Source organism: Oncorhynchus tshawytscha, linkage group LG11 (assembly GCF_018296145.1).
Source record: "Oncorhynchus tshawytscha isolate Ot180627B linkage group LG11, Otsh_v2.0, whole genome shotgun sequence".
NCBI lineage: Eukaryota > Metazoa > Chordata > Actinopteri > Salmoniformes > Salmonidae > Oncorhynchus > Oncorhynchus tshawytscha.
The window spans coordinates 29,412,438-29,439,346 of NC_056439.1; the positions used below are offsets into that span (position 1 = coordinate 29,412,438).

The following is a 26,909-nucleotide window of genomic DNA, read 5'->3' on the forward strand; positions in this document are numbered from 1 at the left end:
AACACAGGAGTGATGGTTGCTGATAATGGGCCTCTGTACGCCTATGTAGATATTCCATCAGCCGTTTCCAGCTACAATAGTCATTTACAAGATTAACAATCTATTCACTGTATTTCTGATCAATTTGATGGTCTAAAAAAAAAAAATTGGGGGGGGGGTCACATTTCTAAGTGACCCCAAACTTTGGAACGGTAATGTATGTACATACATAAATGGGTGATACAGTGGGCTTCATTTGGGTGGCCTTTCAAATCTGTAGCAGACTAAAAGCAGATAAAAAGTACATTGGCAGTACAAATCTAGCTAGATATACTACTCCCAATGGAAACTCTTCTAAATATATTATTGATATTTTGAAGGTTAACAAATTGTAGTTGTTTTTATACATGGAGTTTTGTAACCTGTCTACTCATATGATAGTGTTGTCATGGGAATGGAAAAACCGGGAATAAAAAAAACAAAAAGGTCTTTACACAACTAGATCCGGGACACACCTTTTTTTATTTATTTTGGAGTGGGAATAAAAAGTCAAACAAACCTATTATTGAAGCATTCACACATCATTTAAACCTCAGTGTGCGTTTGTACACGTGCATCTTGTATGAGAAACACAGCAGAGCCTGTCACAATCCACTTAGTCAAAGGCGACTGGAGAAACAGATCGTCAAATTAAAACATTTAATACTGTACCCCACAGACACATTCCTGCCATTTGCAAAATAAGCAAACCAAAAGGTCCACCACAGAGTAAAGAACATAAAAAAGTTTCCTTGAAATAAATCAGCTTTGGTATTCTTCACTGACAAAATTATACATTCTACCCCTAAAATGTTCAATGCATTTTCAAACACTGGATGCAACTGATGAATATGTAGTTCAGATAGAACACCTTGCATTGCTTTCAGATAAGAGGTGTGTTCAATTTTTGCAAGGTTGTGTGCAACTGTGTGTTGATAATCACACCTACTGGTACGTGAGCAGATCCAGAGGAGAATTATAACAGTAGCTAGTGTTAGCCTCTGATCTGGCAGGGTTGGTTGTTTTGAGACAGCATTAGGTTTGCTGTGTGAACAAACACCCATTACATGAAGGCCACGCTGAACACTGTCTAATCGAATCATTATCTCACTTATGAGTCAGACATCCCATGTCTGTGTAGCTGGATTTCACTGTTTTTGTGCCATATGTTTTTCAACAGCAGCAGGGGAAGGGTTGAATAACCCCTGTCATGTTGAGAGTCTGGGAGTTCTGTGGGAGTTAACTGAGGACTGTTTATGCTCTGTTAGTACTTAGGGCTATCTACCAGGCATGCAGGGGTCCATTTACAAACAGTTGAGGTATAATACTGAAAATTTGTAAAAAGTACAAATTTCTCACGGTGACAATAGCCTAGGCGCTCCTCAGTCACCCATTTAGTGCTTTTTCTGGTCTTTGTGCAGGATCAGGTTCAGGATTCTTTTGTAAAAGGTAGCAGCCAGTCCCTCCCTAGCTTGTGTGTGGAGTATGGTGGGGGTTGCTTTGTTTGGGATAAAAACACCAGAAGGGGGGGAGACAGATTTTTTTTTTTACTAATAGCTCCCTACCTCTGCTGAAGCGGTTTTAGACTGCCCTGTCCACTGTGATCACTGTCAACAGCTATAATAATAGTAAGGTAAAAATCAGTGACCCTGACCAGGGCTCCCAGACATACTCCTCTGACAATAGAAAAGTCACAGACAAAAACAAAACCACCTCCACACTCTGTTTTTCCCCTTCACTAAATTCAATGCAGACAAGATATAGCCTCGCAAACACACAAGTCACAATCAACATTTAGCTACAAATTACAGACAAACATAGTAATTTATCGTGTCTACAAATATTCATTCTTTATAACTAGGCCTTTAACTAACCCTCCAAGTTGACAAAGGATCTCACAGGCCGTTTAACTTCACTGAGTTCCATGCCCATGGAGGACAGTGGGTAAAGCCATGAAGAAGCTCTCCTTTTCATTTGTCACCTGAACAGTTGCCAGAGACTGGTGTGTCCAGCCATGGTTATGGGGAGTTTGCCTCAGAAGTGTTGATTAAAGGAAGAAAGAGAGCAGAGGATAAGCAAAATGAACAGGTGAAGATCTTGTCTCACAGTGCTGATGTACACTCTCTGTTCATCTCGGTAAAGAAGTATTTTGAGACATCACAGACATCGTTTGGCTGAGTTAATTTACAACTGACCTCCAAAGTAGTCAAGCAAAACATGGATACCATTGAGATGTAATTACTCTAGTCCCACTCCTGCTTTTGAAAAACAGACGACGTGACTGGATCTTAACTACTCTGACCACCACCATAACAGGCTTCAATGCTTTTGGCCGCAGGCTTTACAACCACACAACAACACTGATCAAAACTCATACACATACAGTAGATTTCAAAAAGATGCTCAATAAACTTTCAAAAGCACGTCATAACACTTTTCTCCAAATTGTATTTCACAAAATGTTTCTTGGGTTGTTGTTTTTACCCACAGGCCAGCGACAATGACAACAAAGAGACCAAAAGCGCTGCTGCAGTGCATTCTGGGATTTAGTCAAAATGTACAGACCCCAACTCTTAAGAGTGATGATACACCAATGTATATATACAATTTAATAGGTTGGCGTACGCATACTTCAGCTATGTATAGTCTTTTCCAGTGGATCAGTATTCCCACTCGTCTGTCTTCATGTCCAGATAGCTGAGGATGTTCTGGGCAAACTTGACTGCCTGCTTGCGGGCCACTTTGGTCATCTCATCACCCTGTGGGTCAACTGCATCCAGGGCCAGCAGCTGTTTAGTTAGAAGCTCCTCAAGCAATATGTAGCTCTTGTCGGCCCGCTTGCCGTTGAAGCAGAGTACCTGGGCCTGGAGGTCTGACAGGCTGCCCAGGACCATCCACACAGCCCTGTGTTGTGGGGGCTCGTTGGAGCCAGGCTGGCGGCAGATCAGGGCCTCACGGAGGTCCAGGAAGGTGATGACAGCCTGGACCTCCAGCACAGCACGTCGGCGGGCCTCACGGATACAGGGGTTACGGGCCGTGTCCACCTGGTCCAGGTGTGTGAGGAGACTCTGGAGCTCAGGCTTGGGCCTGAAGAGGTCACCCACCCCACAGTGTCGCAGGACCTCCCCGCGCAGCTGGCCCACCCGACCCCGCACAGCCTCAATCTGACGGATTGAGTCATTCTGCGCCAAGTCATACCTGAAAAAAGATGTATACAACATCACATTTCTGAGCTAAGATGTACCTGAAAGCATGTATACACACATGCATACTGTATTTCCTTTCTGTACTATTATTTGTAATTGTAGTAAAGCTGTGTACCTGCGCGTGTCGTCTCCCTCTCCCTCCAGGTCCAGGTGTTTGAGCAGACCGTTGATCTCCTCCACCACCTGTTTGCGGTAGTTCCGGACCGCTGCGTTCCCCGACACATCGAGGGCATCCAGCTCCACCAGGAGCTCAGTGAGCACGCGGGACAGGTGGGCACAGCTATCCCTCCCACTGAGCCCCATCAGCAGTGCCACCAGCTGGCTGCGCGCCCCACTCACCTGCATCATCACCTGGTTGATCCTCTGCACGGCCACGTGTGTATCTTCTGACAGGGGGAGGGTCTGCTGGCGCGTGCGCCCCTCGATCACGTCCTGCACGGCACACAGTCGTGTCAGGGCCCGATAGCGAGCCTTACGGAGGGGCACCCTCCCTCCTGTCTTCACCTGGGTGAGCCTCAGTATCAGCTCCTGCACGGCATCCACTAGCTCATCACTGATCTCTGCTGTGCCCCCGGCCCGCTGCGGTTCCACCACCCCCTGCTCCACCAGCCCCTGGGCCTCCCGGCTCAGCTCCTCGATAGCCAGGCGGGATGGGTGGGTGGCGTTCTCCTCAAGGTAGCGCAGCAGCCCCTCCACCTCCTGGGCTGCTCTCTTGCGTGCCCCCTGTAGGTCTGCCCTGCCCTCCGTGTCCACCTGGTCGACCTCCAGGAGCAGCCGGGTCAGCTCGCGCTCCAGCCGCCGATACTCCCGCTCGTTTTTCAACCCGCTGAAGGTGCACACCTGAGGGCCCAGAGACTGGACCTCCCGCTGGACCTCATAGAGCCGTATCATGGCTGGGTGCTGCTGCTGCTGCTGCTGGCTGCCATGGTCCATCCTCTTTCCACCATCAAAGGGCTTTCCAAACAAGCTGCAAAACAGGCAGAGCACAAATGCAATAACAAAAGTTCATAACTAAACACATTCATAGGCAAAATCTACACTCTTTAAAATGAGTGTATGAGGCTTATCCAATTCAGTATGTTAGGCCAGGTGTTCTTGTTTCCATTATGTAATGTTGACCTAAGCTGCCTGCGGTTTTCCAAGCTCCACCCAAAATAAAAACAAGAGTGAACAAGACGCTTTTGTACACTGTTATTACCTCAAAGAACAAATAGTTACTGGAGGTTTAAATGAACTTGATGCACTTGATCAAAGTACAATACCAATTTGTTAGTGTGACCGTTTAACCAACAAGAATTATGCATGCATGTCCTAAAAACAGGCAATAAATTAATTAAAACATTCAATGATAACACTAGCATGACAATCATTAAACACCTTACTGAAAGTAGGCTACAGCTCCAGACACAGTGCTGGCTACTATTTCAGCTTATGTCCAAGGCTGTCTAATGAACACCACTGAACTAAGTCTGATTACTGCAGCGACAACAATGTCATTTTACACCCCAGGTCCGAAATAACCATAATTGAGTTGCATTCTTCAAAGAACGTCTGAGCGGACTGAAAATGACACCCAACAGAACTAATTCCTCTCACTCAAAGATGACTGTTTCCTTAATTGTATAAAATAGTCAACAACACTACTTACAAAAACTCCAGAGGGAAAACTCAATGAATAAGATCAAGCTGGCTCAGAAGAACACACCAGTAGCCTAACTTCTGCACCATCGGCATCCAGACACTGCAGTTTGAGAGGCTCTCAAAATATTGTATTTGCAGGCGGTTCCTCTGCTGCTATTCCACAGTGATGTGTCTGTAATGTCACAATAGACAGGTCATTCTTCTCATTCTTAAAGAGACAGTGTGTCACTGTTGTTCACCATATGAGAGATTTTTCCAAAAGGGGATTATGGTGAGAGAGAGTGCCGATTTGGCAATCATTATGGGATTACTAGGGTCCATTTAAACCATATTTAGACAGTCTATTATTATATTTTAATATTTTAACATGTCTATTGGTTACATTGCAAGACCACTCAGATAATAAACCCAAATGAAAAGCCTCAAATAATGTCAGTGTGACATAGACAATACTACATATAGGCTATAGTCAAAACCTAAGGAGAGCCATTGGAAAAAGTCAGTTGAGACAATATAGGCCTCGGGCTTATAGTATTCTCCTACACGCCACACGATTGTTCTGAAACCTATTTTGTTGCTAGTAACGGATAAGATTAGCATTCAAATTGGCAATTTTAATTTAATTGTATTATATTTAATAAATATAGGAACTAACATTTGATTTGGACCAAACTTTTTTTTCTAACAATGAGTAAGACATGAAGAATCCAAAGAAATTGTCAAAAGCCTCCCACGGACCCGCCACACCAATCCCAACAAGGACTATACAGTATCAGTTCTCTGTGTTTGACAAGCAGTATGGAGCTGCAGCTTGGAGTATTGTTTCTTCATCCTATGTAATGTATTTTCAGTGAATTTGTTTTGGTTTGTTTTTCCCTGTTCAATTAGTCATTGACGTTGTTAGGTTTATGTCCCATCCTACATCCTGATAATACCAGGTTCTGACCACTAAATGGTGCTGTTCCAGCTTTTAAGTTTTTTTTTTAAGAACCCCTCAATGTTTAAGGGATAGTTCACCCAAATTCCATATTGATTTCCTTACCTTGTAAGCAGTCTATGGACAATGTATGACAGCAAGCCATTATTTTGTTAACCTGGCCACTGTTTCAAATGCTAACTTTTTTGCATTTGTGGCAAACATGAAGTGTGAAAATGCTAATATAGGTACCATTGACATGAATTGGATTTGTGCCACAAATGCTTAAAAGTTAGCATTTGAAACCATGGCCAACAAAACCAAAGCATGGATTGATGTCATACCTTATCAATTCATTGGTTGCATGTTTTGTCAAAATATTGTTTTGAACATTTGTTTTGGACTGATACCCGACTGAGCATTCTACGCAATGCATCGTCAATGAGTGCTGATGAAGATTTAATCAAAAGTGCATTACAGTGGCTTGGAAATACAATGAAATTCAGAAGGATGCAAATAATTAGTAGGAAAACCTTTTGTCATCATTTTGAGGTCAACATATTGACTTTAGATGCAGTAGAACATTAGCTAGCTAAGATTGAGGGGAGGCCACTGGATTTTAGCTGGATAAAGTTAGCATTGTTAGCTCTGTTTGACAAACTTTAATAGCTAATGACAACATTACCATCTGTCTAAATTAAATTTGATGACATGATAATGCTGAAAAAGTTGTTCCCTACTAAATATGACTACTTTTGCAATGCCATTGTATTTACAGGCACTATAGTGTAATTTAGATTAAACCGTTAGCCTCCATCCAGAATGAATGGGCTGATCACCACTTTAGGGCACCACTGAGAGAGCGGCTTGAGAACGTTCATAACGCGACTGAGTGACGGAGGTGCAACCTATGAGTAGACTGCTTACAGGGTAAGGAAACCAATGTTATTTTGTCATTTGGGTGAACTATCCCTTTAACATTGAGGGAGGAATCTTCCAACCCTTTTCACCTATTAGCAGGAGCAACGTCATCTAGTGGTCAGACCTTGCAATATGAGGATGTAGGATGGGACAAACTTAACTTCAATGACAAATTTCTCTGAACAAGGGAAGAAAACCATCACCGAATTCACTGAGAATACATTACATAGGATGAAGAAACAATACTCCGAGCCGCAGCTCCATACTACTAAACATAGAGAACTGATACAGTATACTCACTGTTGTGTTGGGATTGGAGCGGGGTGCGTGGGATCAGTGGGTAGCTTTTGAACAAAAAAGTTGTCAAAATAAGATGTTAGGTATTATATTTACTGAATAGTATATGAATCCTATAAATTAAAATGGTCAATTTGGGTGCAATTATAGCTCAATTTTATATCAAAAATAATGTTGTAGGAATCTTATTTTTGTAACTACAGAAACGATGAGAATAATGTGAGATCAAATCAAACCAAATTTATTTATATAGCCCTTCGTACATCAGCTGATATCTCAAAGTGCTGTACAGAAACCCAGCCCAAGACCCCAAACAGCAAGCAATGCAGGTGTAGAAGCACGGTGGGTGGGTGTCATGGCTTGCTGAATTGAAATGGATTGACACAGAAAGGACAAGAGGTATTTAAGGGTTAAACAAGAAATGAAAGAGAAAATGATTTCATTTTTCCAGAACAGGCCTCAGGAGAGAGACAGACACTAGGCTACTTGTTGTCTTTTGAATTAATATAACCAGACACAGTAGTATGAAAGACTATCTCAAATAATACTGTGCTGCTATTGTACTCCTACCTAAAAGCATGGTGACGACCATGGGCTGAATCCACACAAATCGACAACTAGACCTTCGCAAACAAAATCCTATCTACATGAGGTACATTGAATAAAACAGCATACATTTAATTTTGCTGTCAGTTTAGGATGAGTAATAAATAAAACCCGAAAGGCTAGTCAAACCTCCCAGATATGTAACCTCACTCTGAATGTCAGAGAGAGGTAGCCTATCAGGAAGGGACATTGTTATGACCACATTCTGAGTCTCCGGAAAGGTCTCCAAACCAGGATGCCACCGACAAATGCCCCTTTTCTGGCCACGGCTTAGGTTACCTGTGAGACCAACAGTTTACAAATCAAAAATCGCCCGACACAGAACCCGATAAAAGCAAACAGATCAAACTTGATGTCTTCTGTGGGCTGCCAACATGGCTTATATGTTTACATATCATAGACCCAGGTCATCAATACATTGATACCTGTAGTCTACAATTGAGCTGTGTAAGGCAGGGATCATCAACTAAATTCAGCTGCGGGACCATTTTTGGGGGAGCGATGGTCAGGGGACCGGAACATAATTACAAATAATTTGTAGACTATAAATTGACCGCAAGAAGCCCACACAGGCATAACATTTGACTAAAACAATCGTTTCAAACCTTGCTTACGTTTGTATACGATCACATCCATTTCTCTATTATGCGTGGGAAAACTTTCCTTTCCTTTCCTGGTGATTTTACTATTTTTTGTCCAACAATGAAACAAAATTAAAGGGGGGGCAAATAAAATCACCAGTTGAGGGAACCCCGGTGTAAGGTGATGCTCCGTGAGGCTTATTGTCTGAGAGACCCCATTCTCCAATACGAGTTCTAGAACAGTCCCTCTTCAAACGCAGCAAACCAGTGAGCAAATACTTTGCACTGCATGCATGCCTATCTACAGTAACGTTACTACATGCCTACTACAGAGGGCTTTAGGCATTATGTAATCGTAAGCAGCCGATCTAATAATTTACTTACCGACCGAATGGCGATAGAAATAGCAGTAAACACAACAGTGTCACCGCAAAGAATGCATGCACCAACTCACATAAACCGCCACATAGGCTTGCAGTGCTGCCTCTGGCCTATCTCTCAGACAAAACGTATTTTCAAAACTGTCAGTTGCTAGGTTGCTGTTTCAATGTAACAGACGCCAGCAATGTTTCACCACCTTCCCAGCTGCGCATGAAATGTCTCACCTTTTCAAAGCGCCAAAGACATTCGCGCACATTTCTAAAGATGTCCGTTTCCATCAGCTAGCCAACAATGATCATAATCGATGTTGTGTCATCCAAATACGTATCTTTTCTCTTTATGTAGGTATGTAACGATAATTTGTTTTCAATGGCTGATTCTCCTCGGTACAGTCCAACAGCACTATGCACTGCGGTGTTGCCCCTCCCACGCACCAATTCAGAGGGTTTGTTCACGCGCGTCATAAACTAGTCTTCAGTGGACTGTACAAAGGGATCGTATACAGAGTTGCGCAGGAGTTTGACGTTATAATTCCCATTAAAAACAATTTGAAATGTATTGTATTTCCATGGGATATAAAGCACTTGGCATCTCTGGCAAAAACGTGAGACCAACTAAGGTGTTGATGGAATACCACAATGACATAGATTCAATTTTTGCAAATATTTTATGCCAACTTCCATATCCATACAGGATTTAAGAGGTAAGACTGCCTGTACACAAAATGGATTAGTTACAGCCCAGGGGCTTACATTCAGGAGTACATAATATTGCAGGACATTCAGACAGAAGTGTATAGCCTAGAACAGACTACAAGAATTGGTCAGCCAAGACATATAGAAATCAATTTTTGCAAATATTTTCGGAAAATTTGACCATGATTCATAACCACCTACTGGCAAAGTGTGGTTGACCACTGAAGGACCGATGGTCGGTCTTGGGCCCCCTACATATGGTGTGTAATGCAGAATGACAGGTAATTGTGTCAGTTCATATTTAGCCTGTATCTGCAACATTTGAACCTGAATAGGTCCCATGTATCTTCTCTGTTTGCTGCCTACTGAATATGAGATGGTGTGACCCTGAATAAATCCTTGGCCAATGGCCATATTTGTAAACACTATGACCAGTGGTTTAGTGGAGGGTAAATGCACCACAATCAGCGTTAATCCACCCATTGTTTTACCATTGCATCACTAACTGTGACCTAGGAGCATACAGAGAAGGAATTGCAAATTGCATCAAAATAGCCCGGAAGTAAAGACACACTGGGAGACAAATTTGATGTAGCAGGGTGGGACAAAATTGCATTAAAACACAATTTAAATGTACACTGAATAAAAATATAAATGCAACATGTAAAGTCTTGGTCCCATGTTTCATGAGCTGAAATAAAAGATCCCCAAAATTTTCCATGCGCACTTAAAGCGTATTTCTCTCAAATTTTGTGCACAAATTTGGTTACATCCCTGTCAATAAGCATTTCTCCTTTGCCAAGATAATCCACCTACGTGACAGGTTTGGCATATCAAGAAGCTGATTAAACAACATAATCATTGGACAGGTGCACCTTGTGCAGGGGACAATAACAGGCCACCTAATTGTGCAGTTGTCACACAACACAATGCCACAGATGTCTCAAGTTGAGGGAGTGTGCAAATGGCATGTTTACTGTCCACCAGAGCTGTTGCCAGATAATTTAATGTCAATTTCTCTACCATAAGCCACCTCCAACTTCATGTTAGAGAATTTGTCAGTACGTCCAACCGGACTCACAACCTCAGACCACGTGTATGCCGTCGTGTGGGGGCGAGCTGTTTCCTGATGTCATTGTTGTGAACAGAATGCTCCATGGTGAAGGTGGGGTTATGTTATGGACAGGCATAAGCTACAGACAATAAACAGAATTGCATTTTAATTGATGGCCATTTGAATGCACAGAGATATCGTGATGAGATCCTGAGGCCCATTGTTGTGCTATTCATCCACCGCCATTACCTCATGTTTCAGCATGATAATGCACGGCCCCATGTCGCAAGGATCTGTACACAATTCCTGAAGCTGAAAATGTCCCAGATCTTTCATGGCCTGCATACAGTAACTCACCAGACATGTCACCCATTGAGCATGTTTGGGATGCTCTGGATCGATGTGTACAACAGCGTGTTACAGTTCCCGCCAATATCCAGCAACTTTGAACAGCCATTGAAGAGGAGTTGGCCAACATTCCACAGGCCACAATCAACAGCCTGATCAACTCTATGCGAAGGAGATGTGTCACGCTGCCTGAGGCAAATGATGGTTACACCAGATACTGACTGGTTTTCTGATCCACGCCCCTACTTAAAAAAAAGGTATCTGTGACCAAAAGATGCATATCTATATTCCCAGTCATGTGAAATCCATAGATTAGGGCCTAATGAATATATTTTTGAAATTGTTGCGTTTATATTTTTGTTTGTTATATCTGGAGTACTTCTACTGTCTTATCCGGTGTCCTGTGTGAATTTAAGTATGCTCTCTCTAATTCTCTCTTTCTTTCTCTCTCTCTCGGAGGACCTGAGCCCTAGGACCATGCCTCAGGACTACCTGGCATGATGACTCCTTGCTGTCCCCAGTCCACCTGGCCGTGCTGCTGCTCCAGTTTCAACTGTTCTGCCTGCGGCTATGGAATCCTGACCTGTTCACCGGACATGCTACCTGTCCCAGACCTATTATTTGAACATGCTGGTCATTTAGGAACATTTGAACATCTTGGCCATGTTCTGTTATAATCTCCACCCGGGACAGCCAGAAGAGGACTGGCCACCCTTCATAGACTGGTTCCTCTCTAGGTTTCTTCCTAGGTTTTGGCCTTTCTAGGGAGTTTTTCCTAGCCAATGTGCATCAACACCTGCATTGCTTGCTGTTTGGGGTTTTAGGCTGGGTTTCTGTACAGCACTTTGAGATATCAGCTGATGTACGAAGGGCTATATAAAAAAAATGATTTATTAAATTTAAAGGTGCAATATGCAGAAATTGCTCTGCCATTTCCTGGTTGCAAAAATTCAAATAGTTTGCCTAATTTCAGTTTGTGACAAAACAAGTAATGTATAGTGTAGAGAATCATTGTACCGTCTAAACCGCTGTGAAATATATTTTCAATAACCCAAAATATTGTTTTTCAGCTTTTTAAAGTTGGTGTACAAAAGTAAAAGAAGCATAAACTAAACTTAAGAATGGGAAGCATAGAAATAGGGCACATAACATATCTAAAACTTCCTATACATGCTTTCAATGAGAATGACAGATCTAAAACTCACATTTCTTTGAATTTGGTCAGTCCCCCAAAAAGTTACATATTGCAGCTTTAATACGTCTTATGGTAGTGGAGCTATTTTATATTTTTTTCACAGGTCCATTATTTTCCCATTTACGTCTTATAGCAACCCTATATTGTTGGCAGCCCTGGTTTGAAGGAGAGGAATGGCAGAGCAGACCGTCATATGACCCTAAATACTTTGGTATGCAACTTGGAATTAAAATCTAAGAGGCCCAGTGCTTCTATAGTGAAAAGAAACTCACATCTGTGCCATTTGCGAGCGATGTTGTTTGGCTACATTGTATTGTATTAACAGGACCACAATGGAAATACTTTTCTAAACTTTGTTGTGTTATCCTGAATGATTTTTAAATGTATTGGATCAACATGTGTGGTTATATATATATATATACAGTGCCTTGCGAAAGTATTCGGCCCCCTTGAACTTTTTGGCAACAATGCAAAACGTTATGTTTGGCGTAAAAGCAACACAGCTCATCACCCTGAACACACCATCCCCACTGTCAAACATGGTGGTGGCAGCATCATGGTTTGGGCCTGCTTTTCTTCAGCAGGGACAGGGAAGATGGTTAAAATTGATGGGAAGATGGATGGAGCCAAATACAGGACCATTCTGGAAGAACCTGATGGAGTCTGCAAAAGACCTGAGACTGGGACGGAGATTTGTCTTCCAACAAGACAATGATCCAAAACATAAAGCAAAATCTACAATGGAATGGTTAAAAAATAAACATATCCAGGTGTTAGAATGGCCAAGTCAAAGTCCAGACCTGAATCCAATCGAGAATCTGTGGAAAGAACTGAAAACTGCTGTTCACAAATGCTCTCCATCCAACCTCACTGAGCTCGAGCTGTTTTGCAAGGAGGAATGGGAAAAAATTTCAGTCTCTCGATGTGCAAAACTGATAAGAGACATACCCCAAGCGACTTACAGCTGTAATCGCAGCAAAAGGTGGCGCTACAAAGTATTAACTTAAGGGGGCTGAATAATTTTGCACGCCAAATTTTTCAGTTTTTGATTTGTTAAAAAAGTTTGAAATATCCAATAAATGTCGTTCCACTTCATGATTGTGTCCCACTTGTTGTTGATTCGTCACAAAAAATACAGTTTTATATCTTTATGTTTGAAGCCTGAAATGTGGCAAAAGGTCGCAAAGTTCAAGGGGGCCGAATATTTTCGCAAGGCACTGTGTATATATATAAAAAAAAAATTAAATGGTCAAATAAATCATATTATTCTTTCCTCTTCAGAGAGTACAAGTGATACATTGTATAATTTTGCTTGACCGTGAGAACCATGAGTTCTTTCAAGTTTCGCAATGTATGTCCTGGAGGTTTGCATAAAAATAAAGTGAATAGGGTATTACATGTCACTGGAGTAGCCTATAGGCTTACTATTTCCTTTTTTCACAACATCTAAACTGATTGAAAGAACACACTATACAGCGCAAAGCCCGCAACATGATCTCCAGGACAGACAAGCCACTCCACCACTGCTTTGATTAACATATGTAGGATATGATGGGTAAAGGGTCTTCTCAATTCGCTACAAAAAATTATAAAGGAATAATGTTAGGAAACAAGTACAGCGGTCAACTGATTTGGCATAAATAGAAGCAAGCACCAACAGCTTGATAAAAAGTGTAAAACACACATGTGAAAGCTTAATTATAATATCAGGGGAATAGGTCCATGGTAAAAAAAACAGAGAATAGAATACAATTGGATGAATTAGAAAAAATATTTGTTGAGATGCAGCCATGTGGATCGTGGTTTCAAAAATCAATATGGGCAGCGCCCAGTGCTGAAAGTTGAGTAGGCAAATTTACTAACAAGAGGGATTTGTTGGACCACTATTTAAAAAATAAGAGGTAGGCTTACCTGTGGAAGGGGAATTTTAGTCAAACCTCTTTAATGCTTGTATAATGAATGATATTTTTAAGGCTGTATAGCTTCTTGCATTTAAAAATGGGGAACCGTTTATCTACTTCAGAGAAACAGTCTAGAGTGATTTCCTGTTGTTTTGACTCACTAGACTAGAATAACTAGCTGTTGCCACAGAACGAGACGCCCAATTCACATCTGTACCTTTTACCCTAGTTTTGTCTCTTTCTCCACACACATACACATACCAAGATAACGTGTTTTGTATATGCTTGCATAAGACAGTTTATCTATATAAGGCTTCACTCGTGTCATCGAAACTCTTGGCCGTACACATCAGAGTGCATAACTGACCTGCTTCGTTATTGCAATTGTTATTAATAAAGATTGATTGTTTGAAGAAATAACAGTCTCTCTAACTTGGTGAGAATTTTCCACCACACCTGTTTGACAGACGTAATTATGTTATCAATATATTTGTCACTATAGCTATTTCCTCAAAATACTGTCACCATGTACTCCTTAAATAGGCCTACCTGCTTTCTGTGTCAGACTTTGGCCTCATGTCTGGGGTTGAAAATCAACTTCTGAAAGTACCATGCTTAGATTCATAATGACATCTCAGATTGAATTATTTGCAAACAGCAACAGTTTCGTTGCAAACAAGGCACACTGGTTTGGCATTGGAGAAATACATTTAAGATTAATATATTTTAATAGAGTAGGTAAAGGCCTATTAATAGAGACATTGGTGAATTAACCACTGTAATCAGATAGAAATGATCACATTGTCATTTAATTGATTATCCCACTAACCATGTGTTAAATGTGTAGTGTGGGGATATGAATTGGGCAGATAGTAGGCTATATGTTCTGGCCCACCGAGTAGCTACAAGCTCAGGAACAAATTCGTTAGAGGCCAACCCCAATTGTATATTGTAAATTCAATCACCCCCTTCACCATCATCTTCATTCAGATCATTCAAAAATGTGTGGATATTGGCTAGTGCTAAAGTTGAAGAACCCGTGTTGTCTCTGTGAAATGAAATTGTTATTGCCAGTGCACTCTGAAGAAGAAACAACGATACAATGTAGCCTAACATCGCTCACAAATGGCACCAATGTGAGATTTGTTTCACTGTAGAAGCACTGGTGCTATTAAATTTAATTCCAGGTTGCATATCAAAATATTTAAATGCATATTTGATGGTCTGCGCTGCCCATAACAGTCACTCCAAGAATATGGTTGCTAAAAGATTGAAATGGGAAAATAATGTAGGCCTACCTGTGAAAAAAACTATGAAATAACTCCCCAATTCAGTCTTATGCAGACTATATATTTAATGTATTACATGAATGGTGACCACAGTTCTTCCAAAAATACATTTAAATGGTTTTTTTTAAATGCGATTTTTCCACTCTGCTCCATGTATACAATGTATTGCATTTCAAATTTGGCTCCCAGTGTGGCTCGTTCCAGGGGTATTTTGACTCATCTGACAGTTCCTTCTCTGTATGTTCCTAGACTGTTACCTTCTAGCTCCCATCTCAAATGAGCATCATCTACAGGCCTATAAGACCTCCATCTGAGTCACCTTGGAGTCTTTTTCCCACTCATGGATTGTGTTCAGTAGTGCACAACATTGCCAAATCTGTTTTCTTATTGAACATATTCATGTAATTCTGAGCAGGAAGTCACTCGCTTTTATGATGTCAAACTGCTAACTCTATCTTCAAAAGTCCAAAGGCATCATTACAATTCCTTTAAAGTGCACCTTTCCTTCCTCAGTAATCACTGACTGATGACACATGATTGGACATGTCAACACACCGGCTCCACCAGATTACTTTTACCTGTCCAGTTATTTTGAAGTTCTAATCAGTGATGGAAGGGGAAAGGAAAGCTGTAGCTAGCTACTTTTTGTAGAATTTTAACGTGGCTCCAAATGTTGGAGAGGACAATGATCCTCTTTGGAACAAGTGCACCGCTGGTCAACAAAGGACTCCCAGTCACCTCACCTGTCCCCTGACAGCAATTTTGCTCTCTGAGAACATAACATGTCAGTCAAAGTGCAATAAATCCACACATATGAATGAAAACATTACTGTGGCGTATTTTCTTGTTGTCTTTTAGGTACAAGCTAAATGTAAACTAGCATGTAAGCTAGCTATCTACGTTGTAGATATCTTAACGGTGTTAGCTAAATAAATATATTTGAAATAATAGGGATAGCTACTATTATAATTTTTCAGGAATATATGATAAGCTACATGTCCTCATGCTTACCTGCATAACCAACGTACAGCCATAATAGGGAAAAGATCGATATAATGCTAAACATTACCAAGCACAACCACAATCGGATATTTAGCTACCAGCTAGCTGGCTACTACTAGCTTTTTTTCAAGGCGAATGCGATCACGGCTAGATGGTATACGGTTAAGGTCAAATTGATATATAAAGTTGTAAAAATTTGGCATTTTCGTTAACCCAAATCCTTTTCCTAACCTTAACCTAATTCTCCTAAACTGCTACGTTAATTCTCATAACCTGATACGAAAAGTACATTCTGGACAATTCTGACTAACTGTAGCCTGTCTAGTCGATATCGTGGAAAAACGAAGAATGACAGGCTGGCCAAAAGAGATATATATAAAAGCCGTGTTGGGCGTTACATTAAATACACATGTGGACAATGCTAATAAATTACACTCGCGCTTCCGCAGACAAATGGTTATGTTAAATGTTTGACTAAGTAAACAGAAAGATGTTGTGATATATTTTGGTCGTCCAACCTAATTTAAATACAGGAAGTACATGGAACGTTCTCTGTCACGTGGTAGCGTTGCAAGTTGGTCACAGACGAACTAAACAGTGGCTATTTTCATGTTATTTACGTCTAGAATGTCGACGATGCTGTAAAACACATTGTAGAAGAGGCCTTGAAATGAGTGGCAAAACGACAGGATATTTTCTGCGGAGGTCACTATGTCCTTGTAATCTTTTAGGTCCATTGCATATGCGGCGCATATCAGCGAACGCCAGTCGTCCGTGCAGTTCGAGTGAACCAACAAAGCAAGGGAACTCAGTGAAGGTGCGTGGGCCACTCACTAGCTAGTTTCTCATCAATGAGTTGATTTCATGTGCTTCTTTATTGCACGTCTCTGGTCTGAGTTTCAGAGACCTACCCCCAGAAGCATTGTTTGCTAATGTTGGTTGATGAGAATTTGTATTTATTTTATTAAACTAGGCAAGTCAGTTAAGATCAAATAATTTACAATGATTGCCTAGCAAAAGGCCTCCTGATGGGACGGGGGCTAGGATTAAAAATATAGGACAAAACACACATCACGATGAGAGACACCACAACACTACATAAAGAGAGACCTAAGACGACAACTGCATGGCAGCAACTCATGACAACACAGCACAACTGTCAGTAAGACAGTCTTTGAATGAAGAGATGGAGATAAAACTGTCCAGTTTGAGTGTTTTTTTGCAGCTCGTTCTAGTCGCTAGCAGCAGCGAACTGAAAAGAGGAGACACCCAGGGATGTGTGTGTTTTGGGGATATTTAACAGAATATGACTGGCAGAATGGGTGTTGTATGTGGAGGATGAGGGCTGCAGTAGATATCTCAGATAGGGGGGAGCGAGGTCTAAGAAGGTTTTATAAATAAGCATTAACCAGTGGGTCTTGTGATGAGTATACAGAGATGACCAGTTTACACAGGAGTATAACGTGCAGTGATGTGTCCTATAAGGAGCATTGGTGGCAAATCTGATGGCCGAATGGTAAAGAACATCTAGCCGCTTGAGAGCACCCTTACCTGCCGATCTATAAATTACGTCTCAGTAATCTAGCATGGGTAGGATGGTCTACACCCTCAGAGGTACTAATCACACCAGTGGGGAGAGGGGCATTAATCTTATCAAAACCACATAACCTTGTTCTGAACATCTCCAAAACAAAGGTTAAGGGCAGAGGATGCTTGTTGGATACTAAGAAAGCTTTGTTGTAGAGCGTTTAACACAAAATCCGTTGAGGGGCCGCTGAGTACAAGACTATCATCTGCATATAAATGGATGAGAGAGCTTCCTACTGCCTGAGCTATGTGGTTGATGTAAATTAAGAGTGTGGGGCCTAGGATCGAGCCTTGGGGTACTCCCTTGGTGACAGAGAGTGGCTGAGACAGCAGATGTTCTAACTTTACACACTACGCTCTTTGAGAGAAGTAGTTAGCAAACCAGGCCAAAGACCCCTCAGAGACACCAAAACTCCTTAGCCGGCCCACAAGAATGGAATGGTCTACTTTATCAAAAGCTTTGGTCAAGTCAACAAAAATAGCAGCACAACATTGCTTAGAATCAAGGGCAATGGTGACATCATTTAGGACCTTTAAGGTTGCAGTGACACATCCATAACCGGAGCGGAAACCAGATTGCATACCATAGAGAATACTATAGACATCAAGAAAGCCAGTCTGTTGATTATTGACATGTTTTTCCAACACATTTGATGAACAGGGCAAAATAGAAATTGGGCTATAACAGTTAGGATCAGCTTGATTTCCTCATTTAAATAAAGGATGCACTGAGGCTGCCTTCCAAGCAATGGGAAACTCCCCAGAGAGGAGAGACAGGTTAAAAAAAGGTCAGAGAGAGGCTTGGCAATGATAGGGGCAGCAACCTTAAAGAAGAAAGGATCTAAACCATCTGACCCAGATGTTTTTTTTTGTTCAAGTTTAAGGAGCTCCTTTAGCACCTTGGACTCAGTGACTGCCTGCAGGGAGAAACTTTGTAGCGAGGCAGGAGCATCAGGGCTAGTTGCATTAGAAGGGGTGGGAGATGAGGAAATGTTTGATGGGCGAGGAGGCATGGCTTAGTCAAATGGGAATCCTGACTTTATTAAGTGGTGATTAAAGAGCTCAGCCATGTACTCCTTGTCAGTAATAACCACATCATCAACATTAAGGGACATGGGCAGCTGTGAGGAGGAGGGTTTATTCTCCAGGTCTTTAACTGTTTTCTAGAACTAACCCAAGTGCACTTATTTCTCATTTGCCTGAATGAGAGCCAGTCAGCCTGAGTATGTGTGTGCTACAAACACAAGCATTTCGCTACACTCGCATTAACATCTGCTAACCATGTGTATGTGACAAATAAAATTTGATTTGCTAGGGCTAGGCAATATGGCCAAAATATTATATCACAGTATTTTAAAAAAAAGAATTGGACGGTATTTTTAGTTTTTGAATAATACAAGTTTTACATATGCTTTATGATTTGTAAGTGATCCTAGGGTGGCAACACATACATTCTAAGTGATTTCAATGAGTCTTTCTCCTTTCTGATTGTTTTATACTGTTCAATTCAACTTCAACCCAAACTAATTTCAGCACTTATCATTTCTGCATTTCCTGCAGTGGTGGAAAAAGTACCCAATTGTCATACTTGAGTAAAAGTAAAGATATGTTAATAGAAAATTACTCAAGTGAAAGTCAACCAATAAAATACTACTTGAGTAAAATTCTAAAAGTATTTGGTTTTACATATACTTAAGCATCAAAAGTAATTGATAAAATATACGTAAGTATCAAAAGTAAAAATTATTTTAAATTCCTTAACCAGATGGCACCATTTTTATTTTTTATTTACAGATAGCCAGGGGCACACTCCAACACTCAGACAATTTACTAACCGAGCATTGGTGTTTAGTGAGTCCTCCAGATCAGAGGCAGTAGATGACCAGGGATGTTCTCTTGACACGTGTGTGAATTGGACCGTTTTCCTGTCCTGCTAAGCATTCAAAATGTAACAAACTTTTAGGTGTCAGGGAAAATGTATGGAGTAAAAAGTACAGTATTTTCTTTAGGAATGTAGTGAAGTACAAGTAGTCAAAAAATAGTAATGTATAGATACCAAAAAACGATTTAAGTAGTACTTGAAAGTATTTTTACTTAAGTACTTTACACCACTGCTCAATTGAGATAATTTCCACACTGCCACAGGGCTGCACAATATGGGCAAATAATCTAGGACTTATTTTTAACCAAATGTTGCAAATTAGAGCAAAACTGTTGGACTCAAGGAAATATAACTACTGTTCTAATTCTATAGTTATAATAAAATGGTGGGAAATTTGAATACAGTTTGAGATGAAAACGAATTCAAATACCAGGGAGGAGTTATTGTGACAGGGTAGGAACTAAATTGTTGATACGTGTTTCCTAGGGGACCCTATAAGCTTTGGCTACCTTGCATGTTTTCTCTTAGCTACTTCATATAGCTAACATATTCCTCTTTGATTTAGAACATACTGTTGCACAAAAATGCTAGTTTAGGTCAACACCATCACTGGTATTATCAGGTTGTATTAGCTAGCTACGTTTGCTTTTACTCAGTGAATGTATTAGCTAGCTAGATAGCTATTAGCATTAGCGGCTAGCAATTAGCGTCTTACAAGATTTAGGGCAACTAGCTAAGAAAATACAAACTAGCTGTTTGCTGATGTAAGAAACATAAACGAATAGTGTCATTATAGAACGATAATATTAATCAACTAAGAAGCAAAGTGAAAACAGCATTGTCATCAACATTTTTTCATGTGCTGCATTGACCATGCAGACTGAACGCAAGTATCTCGTTGAGGAACAACAAATGCGCTCCTTGAGTGACAGGGGGCGTGGCTAGGTCTGTGGAAAGTAGCACAGAGAGAAAGAGCGAAGAGAGATGACTCGAGTAGCGAAGTAAACTATACAAATTGACATGACACATGGCGTATCACATTTAACAAACCAAACATTCAAATACCAGTATAGAAGGTAAAGTAAAAACCCAAACTGGTCCCTGCATCAATACCAATATATCATAAAATACGGTATACCGCCCAGCCCTAGCCGATCCTTTATCCAAATGGAATTCTTGAAGGGGAGTCGGTCGAACCAGGGGATGAACCTGTTTTTTAATTATCATTTTCTTTATGGGGGTGTGTTTGTTAACAATACCACGGAAAATATAAAAAAAGAAGGTACAAGCGTCTTCGTCAGAGGGGATAAAGCTGATTCTATACCAATTTACAGTGGCCAGGTCATTAGGGAAGGCTTGCTTATTAAAGTTTTTTTTTTTTTAGCAAGCGTCTAGGACAGGTCGTTTCACTGAGCAGCCATTACGAAAACAAGCTGTAAAACAGTGATCGCGATTAGGATTCTTTGTAAGGATAACATCAATGAGAGTAGCCTTTTCTGGGTGTTTGGAGTCATGCCTTGTGGGATTGGTAATAATCTGAGAACGATGTAGGGAGTACCATTGCTTTAGGATTTGGTAAAGTGGTTTAAACACGTCCCAGTTTAGGCCACCTAGCAGGACAAATTCAGAGTTCGTGTAAGGGGCCAGGAGAGAGCGTATTCCTACTGCTAGTAACAAGTCATGACGTCATCATACACAATAGGGCGATTAAAAACTATTTTTTTAAAAACAATAGGGTGACTTCCTGCTTACAAAAATATTTGCCGAGACTCCTATTGCCTCTTCCTAATGTGAACATGCCTAACGAGAGGGTGCAAATTGGTAAGGCCAATAGGGGTTGACAGAATTGAATTGTTGATTTCTGTATGCAGGATGTCACTCTGCTTTATACAGTACCAGTCAAAAGTTTGGACACACCTACTCATTCAAGGGTTTTTATTTATTTAGACTATTTTCTACATTGTAGAATAATAACACATATGGAATAATGTAGTAACCAAAAAAGTGTTAAACAAATCAAAATATGTCAGATTTCAGATTCTTCAAAGTAGCCATCCTTTGCGCACTCTTGGCATTCTCTCAACCAGCTTCATGAGGTAGTCACCTGGGATGCATTTCAATTGACAGGTGTGCCTTGTTACAAGTTCATTTGTGGAGTTTTTTTCCTTAATGCGTTTCAGCCAATCAGTTGTGTTGTAACAAGGGGTAGTATACAGAAGATAGCCCTATTTGGTAAAAGACGAAGTCCATATTATGGCAAGAACAGATCAAATAAGCAGAGAGAAACTACAATCCATCAGACATGAAGTTCTTTCAATCTGGAAAATGTCAAGAATTTTGAAAGTTTCTTCAAGTGCAATCGCAAAAACCATCACGCTCTCATGACCGCCACAGGAATGAAAGACCTAGAGTTACTTCTGCTGCAGAGGATAAGTTCATTAGTTACCAGCCTCAGCAATTGCAGCCCAAATAAATGCTTCACAGAGTTCAAGTAACAGACACATCTCAAGATCAACTGTTCAGAGGAGACTGCGTGAATCAGGCCTTCATGGTAAAATTGCTGCAAAGAAACCACTACTAAAGGACACCAGTAATAAGAAGAGACTTGCTTGGTCCAAGAAACACGAGCAATGGACATTAGGCCCGGTGGAAATATGTCCTTTGTTCTGATGAGTACAAATGTGAGATTTTTGGTTCCAACCGCCGTGTCGTTTTTATGAGACGCGGAGTAGGTGAAAGGATGATCTACACCTGTGCGTTTCCCACCGTGAAGCATGGAGGAGGAGGTATTATGGTGTGTGGGTGCTTAGCTGGTGACACTCTGATTTATTTAGAATTCAAGGCACACTTAACCAGCATGGCTACCACCGCATTCTGCAGCAATACGCCATCCCATCTGGTTTAGTGGGACTATCATGTGTTTTTCAACAGGACAATGACCCAACACACCTCTAGGCTGTGTAAGGGCTATTTGACCAAGAAGGAGAGTGATGGAGTGCTCCATCAGATGACCTGGCCTCCACAATCACCCGACCTCAACCCAATTGAGATGGTTTGGGGTGAGTTGGACCACAGAGTGAAGGAAAAGCAGCCAACAAGTGCTCCGCATATGTGGGAACTCCTTGAAGGTTGTTGGAAAAGCATTCCTCATGAAGCTGGTTGAGAGAAAGCCAAGCGTGTGCAAAGTTATCATCAAGGCAAAGGGGGCCTCCTTTTAAAAAAAAAAACAGTTTTCTTCTTAATTTTGTGGTATCAAATTGGTAGTTAGTCTTGTCTCATCGCCGCAACTACCGTACGGAATTTCGAAAGGTAACAGTCAAAAGCCGTGCATCCTCCGAAACACAACCCAACCAAGCCGCACCGCTTCTTGACACAATGCCCATTTAACCCAGCCTCACCAATGTGTCGGAGGAAATACCATGCACCTGGCGACCGTTTCAGCGTGCACTGCGCCCAGCCCGCCACAGGAGTCGCTAGTCGTCCCATCGCGCACATCCCTGCCGGCCAAACCCTCCCCTAACCCTCCCCAATTGTGCGCTGCCCCATTGGTCTCCCGGTTGCGGCCGACTGCGACAGAGCCTGGACTTGAACCCAGAATCTCTAGTGGCACAGCTAGCACTGCGATAAAGGCTTGATACTTTGAAGAATCTAAAATGTATTTTGATTTAACACTTTTTTTTTGAATACTAATGATTCAATTTGTGTTATTTCATAGTTTTGTCTTCACTGTTATTCCACAATGTAGGTGTGTCCAAACCTTTTACTGGTACTCTATAATGATGTCATAAAACAAAGCTCAAAAGATGCAAGGCGCTACCAGGCTATACTGTCACCTAATAACCAAACCCCCTCAATAAGAACATTGCCTGGCTTTAAATATTGAATTGATATGAGGGGATGGTTAAAATACATCCTATGTGTCATCCCCTTTGCTGTGTACTGTCTGTTTATAGAAGTAACATGATTTAGGATGTCTTATTTATCTTTTAAACAGAGATCCCAGTTCATCCCAGCTGCTGAATCTAAGCATGACTGGGTTGGTCCCCCTCACAGGCTGTCAAACCTGCGACCAATCATATACCACATCCCTGAGAATGAGACTGAATTGGAGAAGCAGCTTAGAACCTTGAGGCAAGAGACGGAGGATTGGAACCATGCATTCTGGACCAATCAGAATATCACTTTCAACAAGGTTTGCTTCCTTAATTATCCATTTACTCAACAGTATCCTTAATTATCTGTTGACTCATCTCAGAGACACCTAAAGCAGTAGTGCAATCACAAATGATTTACTACTTAGCTCAGCTGTTGTTTATACACTTTTCTGTGATTTTCTTGTTGATTTTACTTAATTTCAGTAGTCTCTGGCTAGCATAAGCCTCATTGTACCCAAAATGAAATGTAATCGAAGTTGTAACTGCCAAGCTAAGCAAAAACCCTTCAGTAAATGTGTATTGAGTTAGCTATAATAGATTATAAACTGGGTGGTTCAAGCCCTCAATGCTGATTGGCTGAAGGCTGTGGTATATCAGACCGTATATGATGGGTATGGCAAAAAATGACTTTGTACTGTTGTAATTTCATTGGTAACCAGTTTATAATAGCAATAAGGCACCTCTGGGGTTTGTGGTATATGGCCAATATAGCACCGCTAAGGGCTGTTCATAGGTTAGAATTTAGACAACACATTTTGTCCACCAGAGGGCAGCACTTCACTGATCTCAAATATTGAGGTAAATATATATATATATTTTTTCCCAGTACTGTAGTAGTGTAGACATTTTTTAAATTATTATTTTTTACTTTGTGTTCAAAGGCTATTTCTGTTTTCTCATTTAGGAGAAGGATGCCTTTGTCCTCTCACAACTGAAGGAGAAAGGCTTGACTGAGAGAGATGAGAAAGGTTAGCTGATATTGTGATTTGAAATTATGAAGGATATCAAACTGATGGATGACAGGGGGGTGGTTGGAATGTGTCTTAATGTTTGTTGTTCCTTATTCAGGAAGGAAAAGGGCTTTAAACAGTGAAGAAATGGCAGTCTTTTACAAACATTTCCTGGATGAAAACTGCATAAGACATGCCAATTACAATAAGTAAGTTTGGGAACTATTGCTTACAGTTCATCAAACAGGTGCAAAAGGATGCCCTGCATCTTCCTACTGTTTAATGGGGGGGTTAGATAGCAGGTCATCAATAGCAGGTCTTGAAATATCATTATTAATTAATGTGATATAACTCATGCTCAGAGTCAACATTTTTTTTTCATTGACCCTTTATTTAACCAGGCATTAGCCAGGCATTAGGTATTGCTGTATATGTAAAACTAGTATGTGCATAAGCAAGCCATTCTGTGAATATAATGACTTCTCTCCTATTTATTACGGTATTGTTGTCTCTTTTCCCTCCCTTCATCTCATTGACAGGGATTGGTACAGACGTAACTTCACAATCACCTTGCTTATGGGCAGAGTGGCTTTCCACAGCGTCTGGAGAACGCTTGCTGAGAGAAGAGGCTGGAAGAAAGGCGGCCCTACCACATGATACTCCATTAAATACGTTATCTTCTATTCTCTCACCTTAGTGTTTGTCTTTTATTTGATTTGGTGCAACAGTTGAGTGAGGAACTCCCACAACACTCCCCCCACCTGTCATGATAATACTTTTACTCTCCCGGTCATTTGTTCTAGGATCGGGAATGAAAAGAGAACAGAAGAGGGTTAGACATCTAATAAATAGGGGGGTGCTTATATTTGTCCTGTTTCACATATGTGCAAGTGTGTAACTTGTTCAAGTGTATGTGTGTGGTGTGAAATGTAAAAGTTTTTATTTATTTTTTGCATATCCCTCTCCCCCTGAGACACCCTCAGAGAGTGGCGTCACACCCAGGGCTCAGACATTATTGATGGTGACATTGGCACAATTAGGGTAAAGTGCCATGCACAAGGGCATATCCTCAGATTTTTCACCTTGTCAGCTCAGGGATTCGAACTAGCAACCACTAGACTTCCTGCCACCCAGTTTTATATTGTGGTTTTGATTGAATGACAGCACTTTTGTGCATACAATCATTCATTCAAATTGATGGCAATACTGTATTACTCTAAACAAACCTGGCCTGAAGTAAATGAAATCCCTCACGTGATATAATCGGTGATGCTAGCCAGAGACGGTATAGAAACCATCTAAAATCTCTTGAGTTTGCTATCACAATAAATGTCAGTGTCACTGCCAGTTTAATCTGAACTGGATGACATCATGATCCATGAAGGGGAGTTGGGGCGCGAGGACTGTGACGCTAAAGACAGTACAGTGTGAAGATAGGCTAAAACTGCTTCTCCAAAAGAAATCCCGGTTCACGCTTGTAGGCGACGTTGGCTAGCTAAACTCATGCGTAGACACGTCACCGGGTCTACAGTCGTCTAGCGTCGAACTGCGCATATGTTGGCCGTTAAATCAAAGGCACTCCTTCAATATAAAGCTGTTTTGACGAAAAGGAGAACCTGTCAGTTTATCACTTTCACGAGGTTGGAGTAATATAATGTTTAACTACGTAATACATTGGCTCGAATTTAGGTTGTGCCTTTTATATTTTTAGAAGATTAATAACTAAGGAAGATTTTTTTTTCGCTTCTCTTATTGACTTCTCGAACCCCGGCCTGGGCTGTTAGGTCTGTTTCGCAAGCGTTCCCAAAGTCTCGCGATGTTGCGCCTCTGAGTTTAGAAACTATGGTAACGCCATTTTCGCCCAGCAGTTCAGTAGCCAACAAATGTGTTTCTAGAGATATAAGACCTAGTTAAATGAAACGTATATTTAACATGAAAGATCATGTCATATTTTTTTGGTTCAGATATCACTTCCCGTACATGTAGCTAGCTAGTCACCGATGATGCAGCGATAAGCAATAAAGCCGTGACAGCTACCTGTGGTCAGTCAGGAAGAACAGCGTAAGAGACAAGACAGTGAGCTTCGTTTCTGTTCTCGCAAAGTCGATCTAACAAAAAAATTAACTTGTTCTTTCAGAATATATACAACATTTCAGTGTTTTCAATCGGAAACTGCATTGAAGTCGGACTAACTCCTCACTGTACTGTGTTGGGCAACGGATGTCCAACAGAACGGTAAGGTTTGACTACCTGCGACTGGGAGTCTGTCACTGGCAGCTAATTAACGTTAGCTAGCTACGGACTGATGCCGAGATTGCGTCTAAAACAATCTTTTTCTGTTAAATTCACACAAGTCAATTTTTGTAATTCATCTGACACATGTTTTCTTGTTGACACTTGCTATTGACTTCTCATGAGATTAGGTTGCTAGGACGATTGAGGAAGCTTTTTATGCTAGCTAGCTAACGTTAGCTGCTATAACGTTATTAACCAGTAATAACCAC

General features: G+C 41.0%; 3 protein-coding genes across 15 annotated transcripts in view; 2 read left to right on the forward strand and 1 right to left on the reverse strand.

Annotated features, from left to right (window-relative positions):
• Positions 1–482: 482 nt before the first annotated feature.
• On the reverse strand, positions 483–16,332 carry LOC112261689 (BAG family molecular chaperone regulator 5). Of its 7 annotated transcripts, none has more exons than XM_024437243.2 (4): positions 16,061–16,078; positions 4,873–5,037; positions 3,340–4,191; positions 483–3,216 (listed from the first exon to the last, which is right to left on the reverse strand). In XM_024437243.2, exons 3-4 carry the CDS (start codon positions 4,155–4,157, stop codon positions 2,679–2,681), a joined length of 1,356 nt encoding a protein of 451 aa, XP_024293011.1. In that variant the 5' UTR covers positions 4,158–4,191; positions 4,873–5,037; positions 16,061–16,078; the 3' UTR covers positions 483–2,678. The 7 variants fall into 7 exon arrangements, with proteins under 7 accessions (XP_024293011.1, XP_024293010.1, XP_024293009.1 ...); XM_024437242.2 differs by lacking the exon at positions 16,061–16,078 and adding an exon at positions 13,771–13,912; XM_024437241.2 differs by lacking the exon at positions 16,061–16,078 and adding an exon at positions 8,792–9,020.
• A 256-nt stretch (positions 16,333–16,588) lies between these two features.
• Positions 16,589–25,096, forward strand: LOC112261690 (cytochrome c oxidase assembly factor 8). Its single transcript, XM_024437246.1, has 5 exons — positions 16,589–16,868; positions 23,515–23,712; positions 24,360–24,423; positions 24,524–24,614; positions 24,945–25,096. The coding sequence occupies exons 1-5, from the start codon at positions 16,722–16,724 to the stop codon at positions 25,060–25,062; spliced, it is 618 nt and encodes a 205-aa protein (XP_024293014.1). The 5' UTR covers positions 16,589–16,721; the 3' UTR covers positions 25,063–25,096.
• An 853-nt stretch (positions 25,097–25,949) lies between these two features.
• The window catches only part of LOC112261688 (kinesin light chain 1), a 47,819-nt gene continuing 46,859 nt past the window's right edge, over positions 25,950–26,909 (forward strand). For 4 of the 7 annotated variants that reach the window (XM_042329999.1, XM_042330001.1, XM_042330000.1 and 1 more), the window contains exons 1-2: positions 26,232–26,250; positions 26,543–26,640. In XM_042329999.1, the coding sequence (XP_042185933.1) occupies positions 26,248–26,250; positions 26,543–26,640 (101 nt within the window). In that variant the 5' untranslated portion in view covers positions 26,232–26,247. The other 3 variants (XM_024437232.2, XM_024437233.2, XM_024437237.2) reach the window with 3 other exon arrangements.